The sequence below is a fragment of the Leiobunum rupestre genome, chromosome 6 (genome assembly GCF_980474605.1).
Source record: "Leiobunum rupestre chromosome 6, qqLeiRupe1.1.hap1, whole genome shotgun sequence".
Lineage (NCBI taxonomy): Eukaryota > Metazoa > Arthropoda > Arachnida > Opiliones > Sclerosomatidae > Leiobunum > Leiobunum rupestre.
Genome location: NC_143389.1, coordinates 12124880 through 12137628, shown reverse-complemented (window position 1 = coordinate 12137628; position 12749 = coordinate 12124880). Strand labels below are relative to the sequence as shown.

The following is a 12749-nucleotide window of genomic DNA, read 5'->3' as shown; positions in this document are numbered from 1 at the left end:
ATACCTTGTTTCGCCATTGTCTCCTCGATTTTACTGAGGTGTTTATGGAATTCAAGAAAATCTTGCCAGCTTGTGACTTTCTTAAAGTTATCCTACTTTACTTTTGGAAATTGAGAAAACTCATTTAAGCTTGCTCAACTTGTCACTTTTTCAAGTCGTGTTTTTCGGTGACAAATTCCTTTTTTGTTTTCGCGCCAAAGATATTTCTATGACAATTTTCATGTTACATCTAGCGGTCAAAAATTAAATTATCTAATCACGTGACACCGTTTTACGGTTTCGATGAAATTTCGCTAACGAATGTCCCCCGGTATGTATAACTTACACTTAAATTTTCAATATTCTAGAGAAGTATATTAGTAAACATGATAGTGATGGAATATTATCCCAAGCCAAAGCACTTGATCACCTACAAGAGATAAAATATCGTGTTCTTTGTTTAAATCATCATGTAGACCATTCGTTAAATGCAAGTTCATGACGAACTGGTAAAAAACGAATTCTGAAAATATCCACACATTGTCAAGGTGAATAATGTTTATGTTAGCCAGACCGAAAATATCTAAATTTTAGAAAATTCCATTTTCAATTTTATTTAAATATTTTTCGAAACACTAAATTTCTATTTAATTCAACATTTCAGTGAGTTCAAATATAAACGTAGCTCTATTAAAATGGGATACAAATGAGATTCTCACTCCTTTCAACATGGATAACATTTATAGCCAACCTCTTCATTTCGATATTAAAAAAGTGAATCACTCAACTGAACTTGTTGAAGAAAACGAAGGTAAGTAATTAAGAAGCAACAAAAAGTGTTTTATAGAAAACGACATGAAAGATTTATTTTTTGAGTGAACTATCAGTTTCCTCACCTTTAACTACACTACGTTTCCATTATAAATAACCAAAAAGTTAACCATTTAAATTAATTAGAAAAGGTACACATGCCGGCAAACTTCCTTAAAATGGAACGCACGAATGCTCTTATCTGTTAGACATCATGGTTGCCAGTTGGTTTACTGAACTTTGTCGTCACCCACTAGTTGGAGCCCACGAAAAATGTCTCCGAATAATTAAGAATTTGTCTAATAGCGTTTTCTATTTGACTGCTCTCGAGTGTTCGAGACTGCCCCAATGAACTCGGATTTGCTCCGATCCATTTTCCATTTACCACAATCTAGTGTTTTGAGATCGCTCGAAAACGATCTGCCAAATCCAACAGATCAACGTATAGAGATCACTCTCGCTTCAAAATTATTGCGTGTTCCAACGCACTCAGTTTAATCGGAACAATTTGGTTTTGGTTGTTCTTTTTTACTCGACAATAAAGCGCTCGAATTTTCGTTAACTGTAATACTGAGTTTTATGGAGCTGTTTCCTCACGTGGCATGATGGGCTGGCCACAGTGTTGGGCAAATTTTAATTACTGGGGCAACTAAAACTTAACAATTAATTAATTGTTAATCACGGCTTTAAAAATTAACAATTAATTAATTGTAATTGTGAAAACTCACGATTCAAATTTTATTAACTTTTATACACTGTAGTCTCAATTAATAACTAACCAATTGTTAATCGTGACTTTTCACAAATAACAATTAACAGTTAATAAATTGTTAATCACGACTATAAAAATTAACAATGATTAGTTGTGATTGCGAAAACTCAAGATTAACAATTGATTAATTGTTATATACTGTAGTCACAATTATAAACCAACCAATTATTAATCGTGACTTTTCACAAGCAACAACTAATCAATTTTCAATCTTTTAATACATTTGATTAAACACTAACAATTAAAACAGATTATTGTAAAGGGCGCGGACTGGAGAGTTGCGTCCGAACCAATGTGTAGTGCGATGGAAAATGCGTAGCGTAGTAAGTGGGAGCGAAACAGAGTTGCCAGATGGGGGGTTTCCCGCCAAATTGGACTACTTTAGGAACTTTGTTGCGGGAAAAAAAATTGGGCGGAGGCAGGGCCGTATGTATGTGTCAAGGTTACTATGGTACAGGGCCCCAGAAGTTGAGGCTATCCTAGGAAACCTCCGAGGTTGGGGCTAACTTAGTGGCCTACGAGGTTGGGGCTTATTCAAAGCTTCGGAGGTTGCGTGGACTAATTCCTAATTTCTTAGACGAAAGAAACTCTTGCGATTTTTCGAGAGCTACGGACTTTGTAAGATCGATGGAGGGTAACCAAGTGATGTGACCCTACAACGTTTTCAGAGCTAATGTACCTATTCTTTTGGTGTTTTGTGTTTAGACATTATAAAAGTCAAAAATAAGGGCCCCAAATTTTACTTGGCACAGGGCCCCCATTAGTGTTAATCCGGTTCAGTTTTTAGGGTGATTTTATAATGATATTTAAAGACAAAATGACGCAGAATCATTTAACTGAAACAAAAAAGCTACGTATTTTAATTCAGGTAAATATTTTCATTCAGGTAAATATCTTAATTCAGGTGGTGCCTTGGGTATTAGCCTAGCCGATTATTATTATTTATTATTATTTTAATTCAGGTAAATATCTTAACTCGGGTAAATATTTTAATTCAGGTAAATATATTAATTCAGGTTAATATTTTAATTCAGGTAAATATTTTAATTCGGGTAAATATTTTAATTCGGGTAAATATTTTAATTCGGGTAAATATTTTAATTCAGGTAAATATCTAAATTTGGTAAATACTTAAATTGAATTTAGGTAAGAATTTAAATTCGGGTAAGTATTTAAATTTGAGTAAGTATTTAAAATTGGGTATTTAAATTTAGGTAAATATTTTAATTTGGGTAAATATCAGAATTCGGGTAAATATCTAAATTCGGGTAAATATCTAAATTCGGGTAAATATCAGAATTCGGGTAAATATCTAAATTCGGGTAAATATCTAAATTTTGGTAAACTTCTAAATTTGGATTAATTCCACGACAAATCGACCAAACATTTTGGAATTTTCACTCTACCTTTATAAAATCGGATAAAAATTAGTCTTAGGGTTATTCTGGTCGATAAAGCTGAATAAATTTGGGTAAAAATCTAAATTAAAATAGGTAAATTGGGTAAATTTACTATAAATATCTAAATTCAGGTAAATTGGGAAAATTCATATGAGATGTCTACATTTGGGTAGATTGATCAGGTACTGTAAATTGGGTAAATTCATATCTAATGTCTAAATTAGATATTTACCCTAAATTAAAAAATTTACACGTACTTAAAGGGAATATAACCTCAGGTAATTTGTGTGGAACACCAACGTTTGCAGCTCTGGCCGCTCTTGCCTTTGGCGTTAGAAATGTTTGGCGCCTCTGTACAGGGAAATTTGAAAAATTGAAGGGGTCTTCCATAAAGATTGCTATGCAGGTTATATTCCCTTTAATAAAGCGTTTCGAAATAAATATCCTGATAAAATTTAATCCAATTCAGAGTACCTGATAAAATTTTATCCAATTTACAATAGCTGATAAATCTAACCAAATTTAGATATTTGATATAAATTTACAAAATTTACCGGAATTTAGATATTTATAGTAAATTTATCCAATTTACCCTTTTGAATTTAGATATTTATAGTAAATTTACCCAATTTATCCATTTGAATTTAGATTTTTACCCAAATTTATTCGGCTTTATCGCCCAGAATAACCCGCTTGACTAATTTTTAACCAAGTCTCAAAAGGTAGGGTGGAAAATTCCAAAACATTTGGTCAATTTCTCGTGGAATGACCGAGGGAATGACCCCAAATTTAGAATTTCACCAAAATTTTGATATTTACCCGAATTCAGATATTTACCCAAATTGAAATATTTACCCAGATTTAAATACTTACCCAAATTTAAATACTTACCTAAATTTAATTATTTAACTAAATTCAATTTAAATATTAAATTTAAATATTTACGTGAATAAAAATATTTACCAAAATTTAAATATTTACCAAAATTATTACTCAAATTAGACATTTACCCAAATTTAGACATTTACCCAAATTTAGACATTTACCCTTTAGACATTTACCCAAAATTAGACATCTACCCAAAATTAGACATTTACCCAAAATTAGACATTTACCCAAAATTAGACATTTACCGAAAATTGGACATTTACCCAAATTTACACATTTACCCAAAATTAGACATTTACCCAAAATTAGATATTTACCCAAATTTAACCACCCTTGTTTGCTATGTTAATTTACATAGATAAATATATTATTATAGTTGTCAAAAACGTTTTTGGTTGCCATGGTAAAACTAAAGCCCATCGCATTTTTTCCCTTTGGGGTTTTTTAAGTTACATGAAGGTTTACTTAATCCCTGAATTTAAACAAAATCGATGAGTTACACCTCGGGTAGTCTCCTTGTAAGTAGCACTTGTCAAAGCTAGTGTATTTTTGTATTTCTCGTCGTTCTGTGGAGATGTTTTCGCCATCTACCTACGATATACTACCATAGACTAAAAAAGATCCAGAAAGGCGACAATAAATAGTGTTTTATGTGGTCGATCTCGAGTCGAGCATTCATTAAACCTTTAGCATATTAAAATACAGGGATTGTCACACTTTTCATAATTATGTCACTTTTGATTATATGAAAGTAATGTTTCCTACCAAGGAGTAGTGCTTAATTTTAAATTAAAAGCACGACTGACACTTCATGGTATTTTTATTTAAATCTTTAAATTAAAGAACACCGCTTGACGAGGGGTCTCGAACCCGAAAGCTCCGGTAATATGTAAAAATTGTAAAGTCGTGCTTTTAATACTCATTATAATTGAAAATTCAACCATGGTAACAAAACATTTTAACGTATTTGATTATATATAAATCGTGTTCATCTGATATCCGTAAAGTTAAATAGGGTACTGAATTGTTAGTTTTAATTGTTAATTTAAACAATCAAAACGTTAATTAACAGGTATAAATCCAAATAAAATAATTACAATGTGGAATTAATGGTTTAATTGCAACTAATTTTAATTGCTATGAATTTAATTGCAATGTGTAATTAATGATAAAATTCCAATTAAAAATAATTCCAATTAATTTAATTGCCATGGACGATTAATGGTTTAATTTCAATTAAATTAATTGCAACGTGCAATTAATGGTTTAATTGTAAATATTTTAATTGCAATTAAAATAATTGACCCGGTGGAATTTGTTGTTGCGAGTAGCCATTAATAGGAAAAAATGCTTATCATTTTGAACTGTGTTGTTGTCTGCTATACATATAAATGGTCAATTAAAATTATGGTGGATCAAGTGACAGAAAGTGTAACAGAAGATTTGGGTTACTCGCCTTTGTTACTTTAAAAGCGTATTAGCTGACGACTTTTGATATAAAATAATGAAAATAAAAATGATTTAATTTTTTTAAGCCATAGTTTCTTTGAAAACTATCTGCTTGACCTGAAAAATAACTTGATAATAAGTAGATGGTTGTAATTAAAAACCAGAATATAATAGGAAAGTCGATTTAATTGAAAAAAAAACTGTTTGAAATTAAATCAATTGCAAGTCAAATTATTGGTGGCGGAATAAGTAAGCTTTGTGGGAAATTTAACATTTATCTTGAAGTCTCAAAACACTCTAGTGAAAAAACTTGATTTTAGCTTGAGCTCCTTTGAATCTAAACAGCAAAAGTCAGGTTTCGTCGTGAACTAGTCAGACGTCAGGGAAGAGATGTCACGTGAATAAATTTCCGTATCGTTATTCACAGGTACAGATAAAAAACAGAAATTGCGCGTCGACTTCACTTTCACTCGCCTGCTGAATGCCAGCGTGATGAACATTTACATTCCCAGCTTCCTGGTGGTCTGTCTATCAATGCTCTCATTCTGGCTGGACGTCAGAGCGGTCCCAGGCAGAGTCACTCTCGGGGTCACCGTCTTCTTAACTCTGTCCACTCAGATCGTCTACGCCAAGAGCAACCTGCCTTCACTCAACTACATGACAGCCATGGACATCTGGTTATTCGGCTGCTTGGTGATGGTCTTCATGTCCTTTGTCGAATTCACGCTGGCCCAAGCGAGCTTTCGTCGCCAGGTACGAATTAGATAATCATTGGATTGAAGGGTTCATTTTTATTGGTATTCCCTAGATAAAGGAATACTTAGTTTGAGATTGATCAACGGGTGTCTATCCATCGGTAATGGTAAAAAAAATCGTTGGTTTTGAGATATGTTATTATTATAACAGGGCTCTGATGATTGTTATTATTTTCCGAATTTCTCGCCAGGCCCTGTTAGTAGCGTAGTCCCCCCATTTAATTGTCTTGGTTTATTAATACCCGAAATCACTCTTTGAAAGACCGCTCGTGCTACAATTTTAATGTAAATAAATATCAACTCAGTTAAACGTGCATGATGCGTAAAAATATTTATAGTTTTGGCTCCACTATGCTTCCTCTTTTGAGATTAGGTTAGTTATCGTTAAGAAATCTTAACTGCTAGCTGATTCTATGAGGTACAGAATTTAGCAATTGAACACTAACAAAGACTGATACGGTCCCGCTAAGCCCCAAACAAAAGGAAACCTTTACGAATAATAACTTTGAGTTTTCTCCTATACAAACTATAATAAACTCTAAGCGACTAAATTCTAAAATTAAACTGATTTGAACAATACTCGTGCACGAGAGGCATGCCAAAACTAGATTTTTACTACCGTTAAATATTTTTACACTATCAACAGAAAAGAACTGTTTTGCGGGAGATAAAGTCAGATGAATCCCTGATGACGTTACGGTGATTAAAAATAGCACGAGGAGAGACTATCCTGGTTGTGTTATCCACTGTTAATACAGTCGGGCCGACGGCAAAAATCTTGGTCGGCTGGCGTGCGATTCTCATAAGTTGGGCCCTTGGATTCGATGTCCGAGCCACTGACTGTCCATTGGATAATCGCAAAGCATACGGACCAACTGTTAGCCAATTGAAAAATTACCGTCCATTTAGTGGTCAGACGCGAGTCAGTTAAGAGGCCTCCTCGACTCTGAGTCGACTGGAAAATGATTACCCACTTCGTGGTCGGCTGATGTACTGTAATAAGACCTTTTCGACTCTGAGCTGTCTCAAAAAATACTACCTGAAAAGCAGTATTTTAAAATGAGGAAACAGAACTGTCTCAACTGTGCCCCCTTTATTAAGCATCCCGCCTCCTAAAATATGGCACTTCTCATTTTATCTCACTCAGGTTAACAGAAAGAAATTAAAATCTAGTTGAAGTGTTGATATATTCACTCGTCGGCATGTATCTTGCTAACGTCACCCGTTTTATATTTTTCCTATGATTTAAACATGCCTCTTAAAATAATGCTACTGATAGGTTTCAAGCGTGTTCATTTTTTGTGACTGTCGTCTCTTTATTTATTTCACAAGTATTATACAATTTATTTATATAATTCCTACAATACGACTATTTAAGTATCGAATATATGTATTAATAAGATATAAATTAAATTAATATACATCTAGGCTGCCCTTTATCTGAGCGGTCCATTGCAATTTATAGTGACATTCTTCACAATTTATTGCATGGCGGTCGCTTTACAGCAGACAGCTTTTACATTCGGGCTTCCAACGTTAAGATTGTTTTATCGACAGTCAAAATTTCAGCCAGAGGCTCCCACAGGAGACCGGTTTCGCCCTTATGGGGCTCAACAGTACTGTGTAGAAACTCGGGCTTTTCTTGAAAATCTTCCGATATCGTTAAAACTAATATACACCCTGGATGTATACAGGATGTCCGGAATTGCTCTGAGTGGCCATTCATAAAATACAGGTAGTATTTTTAGAGTTAGCTGCAAGTCGACAGAGTGTTAAACCATTTGATATCCGACCACTATACCGGCAGTAATTTTTGAGTCGGCTGGGTGTCAACAAAGTGTCAAAGCCGTTCCATATCCGACCACTATACAGGTAGTAATTTTTGAGTCGGTTGGGAGTCATCAGAGCTCGTTTGCCGTTTCTCAGCCATTTACTGAATTAGTACTCTTTTATGAGTCAGAAAAGCGTTGAGTAGATATATTAGGGTCGGCTAACGGTTGAATATCGACTGCTTGCCTTTCTACAGACTTTCGCCGACTCATTGCCAACTTTGACTCCTACCCGACTGAGCCGAATGCTAGCCGACTGTAAAATGGAAAACCAATGCTACTGGGGACGTGTCGGAACATTAGTGCAAACACGTGGGTTAACTAGATTGTGCTCAATAGAATCAATGCTTCACTTTCAACTTTTCTTTCGAAAAATAGCTTTCGAGTCGTAAGCGGGTAATCAGCAGTATCAAAATGCAAAGGAGAATTTATGAAATAGTCTGGATTTTAGGCTTTAATGTGGGTAAAAAAGTTTACTTCAACACCCCTATTTGAATAGTGCCGGAAGAAATAACCGCTTTGAACCACTCAATCCATCCGTATTAACATCAGCTTATACTTACCAATAGTTTAAAAAACCTCTGATTAATGTTTGCTAATTAAATAAGCAACAGAATGGGATTTCACTCTTACGAGGATCAAATAAAAAACATTTATTTTCTATTAATTACAAGCTGTGAAATGATATTAAAATTGGGGACAGTGCTTAACGAGAGGGGTCTGGCTCGCCTTGCCACGGTTCCGAAGCACCTGAATAAAGGCTCCCTATCTCAGCGATTACAGCCGCACACCACGTGTCACTAGAGAAAAGCGACGTTTTTAGAACAAATTGGCAAATTCCATAGTGTTCTTTTGAGTTGTCATGAAACTCAACAATTAAAAAAACTTTGCGGTTATTCGACCAAAAACTGGCTCACTAACTATTCGACTAAATATGTTTTTAAATTGTTATAGAGCATTCGACTTTTTTCAGGGAAAACGAATATTCTCAAACATTTTCAAGTTATGTTTGAAACGAGTAATCGAATATCGATTTGGTATTGTATCAAATAATTTGGTGTAGCCGAATATTCTGCACAATACTATTGGGAAGAGTTTGCATGTACTCAATGCCACGTTGTTATTTGTTTGAGAGTAGGAAATGTTCGATCCCAGCTTGTGGCACTGAGGGAAATCTTGGAACAACTCCTTCTGCGTAGAGTTTTCAAGTTCTCTCGCCATTGGTTATAAGGGTTTTCCCTCGAGCTCTTCGGTTTCGCCTTTACTTAAAAACTTTTAGAGATTAAGCGCGATAGTGAGTGTAGGGAGCTGTTGGCAAGCGTGGCCTGAAGTGCTAGCTACCCCACCCTCCTCCGCATTGTAAGACGGCCAACTCAATTAATGGCAATAAAAGTCGCTAGATTTATATACGTAATTTCTAATGTTTATACACTTCAGTGAAATAATATTCAATTTAATTTATGAGAACGATGTTGACATTAACGACCTTAATATTCTCTAGATAAGAACTTCCACAATAAACCAAGGAAATTTATGTCAAGGGGACATGCCATCAGCGTGGGAAAGACCAGACAAGCTGTCGACACTCGACTTTCCAAATCAAGATTTCAGGAAAAAAGCATTTCTGGCTGAAAATGAAGTGGCAACGAGAAAACCCATATGCTTTAAAACTTCATCCAATATTTTACCCTCTCCCGCTTTGATGTATAAAGACAACTGGTTTGACCGAATCTCTCGATTTGTGTTCCCACTCGCTCTTGTGACATTTACTGTCATTTACTGGAGTCATTTCTATTTTAAGGCCTATTCTCAAACATGAAAAAAAAAACATTGTTCTTTTGATCATTTTCTTGTCTGTTTTATATACCGAAACTACCAAAAACATAATGAGTTTCATGTATTAAATATTTATACTTTGAGATTTATGCCATTCCCCCATATAAAAGGTTTTAAACATTTCATTTGCGTGGATTTTGAAGGCTAATACCATTTTGATAACAATTAATTCTAAATCAGTCGATTTTAAATAATAAAGGGTGAACCCAAAAGATATTTTATTATAATTGTTTTGCAACCTGGTTAAAATATATAAATTTGTCATTAAATGTGTGTTTTAGAAACCTTTTCTACACTCGAACAACAATAACATGTTTATATTTCTTCTCTTTTCTCACATTCTTTAAAACATTGGTGCTTGATGATTTTCAAGATTCACCCGTTTTAGTAAAATTGAATGCTTTTTCAGTCGACTTAAAATTAAATACGCCAGAATCTAGATCCAATTGTAATAGCATGTTTTCAGTTTATTTTTAAAAACATTTTTGAAATGACTCTCCAAATCACCAGGAGTAAATAACTCGATAGTAGCAGTCAAATCACTTTTGTTCCATTAACAAGATTTCTGTAAATTTCAAAGCAATGTCACTGCAGTAAATAAGTACTTAAGCTTCATCTATTTTGATTGCCTTAAAAATTTTAGACCGATTTCGGCAACATGTTTAAGAGTTGAAGTTCGTAATTTACGTCAAAATCTGCGTCAATTGGATACTAAGCTTTGTGTTGAATTAGAGTTCAGAATATTTGATTTGTGAAGAATATTAGTCATTTTACCAAAACTTTAGTGTGAAAATCAATCAAGGTTTCTTAAATCTTAAGTCCGTTTTCCGGGTGAGTGTCTTTAATTAACGACGACGGCCGCCAGGCATGCAATTTGTAAAACCGTGCTAAATTAAAGCAACGTTTGTTTCTTTGGGTGTATTCGCATTTAGACAATTCTTGAAAGCAACATCCGTTTCTTTGGGTGCATTCGCATTAAGACAATTCGGAAAAGCAGCATCCGTTTCTTTGGGTGCATTCACAATAAAACAATTATAAAAAGCAACGTCCGTTTCTTTGGGTGCATTCGCATTAAGACAATTCTAAAAAGCAACGTCCGTTTCTTAGGGTGCATTCGCATTAAGACAATTCTAAAAAGCAACGTCCGTTTCTTGGGGTGCATTCGCATTAAGACAATTCTAAAAAGCAACGTCCGTTTCTTTGGGTGCATTCGCATTAAGACAATTCTAAAAAGCAACGTCCGTTTCTTTGGGTGCATTCGCATTTAGACAATTCTAAAAAGCAACGTCCGTTTCTTTGGGTGCATTCGCATTTAGACAATTCTAAAAAGCAACGTCCGTTTCTTTGGGTGCATTCGCAGTTAGACAATTTTAAAAAGCGAACGTCCGTTTCTTAGGGACTGGAGTAACGTTGGCCAAGCTTCAATCAAATGGAACTAAGAAATACAGAAAACGAATATGTTCGCATTGGTTCGCGTAGGACCTACCAGAAGATTCGTTAAAAATACCTTCATTTATAGGTTCCCATAAATGTTGAATCTGCAGAACGGTCCCCAAAACTAAGATGGTCAAACTTCAATTTGAAACGAATTTTGTCAAGGATTTAACTCTTTTGGCTGGCACTGATGTTGCTGGTATGGCAAGATAGTCTTTCGCCATTACACACACCGAAGGATACATAATTTGGTTATCCTGCAAAGAGGGCATCGTAATTAAGGATGTATTGGTAATAGGTTTTCTAGATTGAGTATGTAAACCTGTTTGTTTAGTAGGGTCAAAATTTGGTCGAGTCTTGTATCAAGTACTTGATTAAGAAAATATTATTTGCGTAGTCAAGTTAAGAAAAATGTCCGGTTACTCGCACGACTTTATTTAGTTTTGCACTTTTTTTACGCGCGTAAAAAGGTCTAAAGCTTGTTTTCCACTAGCGCGCGTCATTATGTTATTTTCTTTACGCGCGTAAAAACGTTTGAACGTTTCAAAGCTGAGAAACGCGTCGTTGCGCGCGCCAGTGGAAAACCAGCTTTAACGTGTCAAAACTGAGGAACGCGCTATCGCGTGCTAGTGGTAAACAAGTGATATGCTTGTTTCGGACTCAAGACCGATCCACACTAGGAATGTTTCGCGATTTGGCACGCTTTGCACGCATAATCGCTTGAAACGTGTCTCGTCCACACACGAAAATTTTGAAAACTTCCTGTGTGAACGAGATGCGTTACAAGCGATTATGCGTGCGAAATCGCGAAAAATTCATAGTGTGAATCGGTCTTAACGCGCGCGATGGCGCGCGCCGGATGTAGAAGGTTTTGCACGCGTATAGAAAAATACATTATGACGCGTGTTAGTGGAAATGAAGCTTAATGCTTGTTTTTCACTATAGTGGCCGTAACGACGCGTTTCTCAACTTTGACACATACAAACGGTCTTACGCGAGTAAAGACATAAGACGCGCGCTAGTGGAAACTAAGCTTTACAGTCGAACGATAAATTCACGCAATTGCTTTATGAACGGTTTTTAGTTTCAATCACTCAAGATCGTGGAACAGCGGATATCTCTCCATCACTTTTACTCCTTTACCGTTAAAGCGAATATCGCCGATAGTAAATCTCGGAAATAGCGTCGCAGCGAGCTTATAACATGTACCCAACGGAATTAGAAAAATAATAAGTCAGCTTATACTGCTATTAATAGATAAGGTATAATTTTCCTAATCTCGAAAAACCGACTGTAATCACAATGAAACCGTTATAATTACTTACTTTCCACCATTGTAATATGTTGGTTTTAGGTGGCTGGAGGTCATCCTGGAAGAACTTCAATAGTTCAGACCCGCGAACGAATTTGGCTGGGCGCTTTGGGAAAAACGCGAGAATACCCGTGCGATCTTCATCAGCGCATGCGGCGTTTGAAGTCGAGGCTACGCTACTCTTCTCGTAGTAGGTATTAAAAATATTTAAAATCTTGGTCTTAATGGATTTAGCTTGTGTTTTTTCGCAATTTGCTTGTATGAAATCCATTTTTAATGTAGGGT

General features: G+C 35.2%; 1 protein-coding gene across 1 annotated transcript; it reads left to right on the top strand.

Moving 5' to 3' along the window:
- Nucleotides 1–708: 708 nt before the first annotated feature.
- Nucleotides 709–9701, top strand: LOC149939278 (glycine receptor subunit beta-type 4-like). Its single transcript, XM_090179092.1, has 3 exons — nucleotides 709–790; nucleotides 5726–6051; nucleotides 9384–9701. Exons 1-3 carry the CDS (start codon nucleotides 709–711, stop codon nucleotides 9699–9701), a joined length of 726 nt encoding a protein of 241 aa, XP_090035218.1.
- The last annotated feature ends 3048 nt before the right edge of the window (nucleotides 9702–12749 follow it).

Excerpts from the sequence above, each read along its gene's own strand:
- LOC149939278 (XM_090179092.1), top strand. The coding sequence starts at position 709 with ATGGATAACATTTATAGCCAACCTCTTCATTTCGATATTAAAAAAGTG. Across the intron at positions 791-5,725 it reads ACTTGTTGAAGAAAACGAAG|GTACAGATAAAAAACAGAAA; the intron begins GTAAGTAATTAA and ends CGTTATTCACAG. Across the intron at positions 6,052-9,383 it reads AAGCGAGCTTTCGTCGCCAG|ATAAGAACTTCCACAATAAA; the intron begins GTACGAATTAGA and ends AATATTCTCTAG.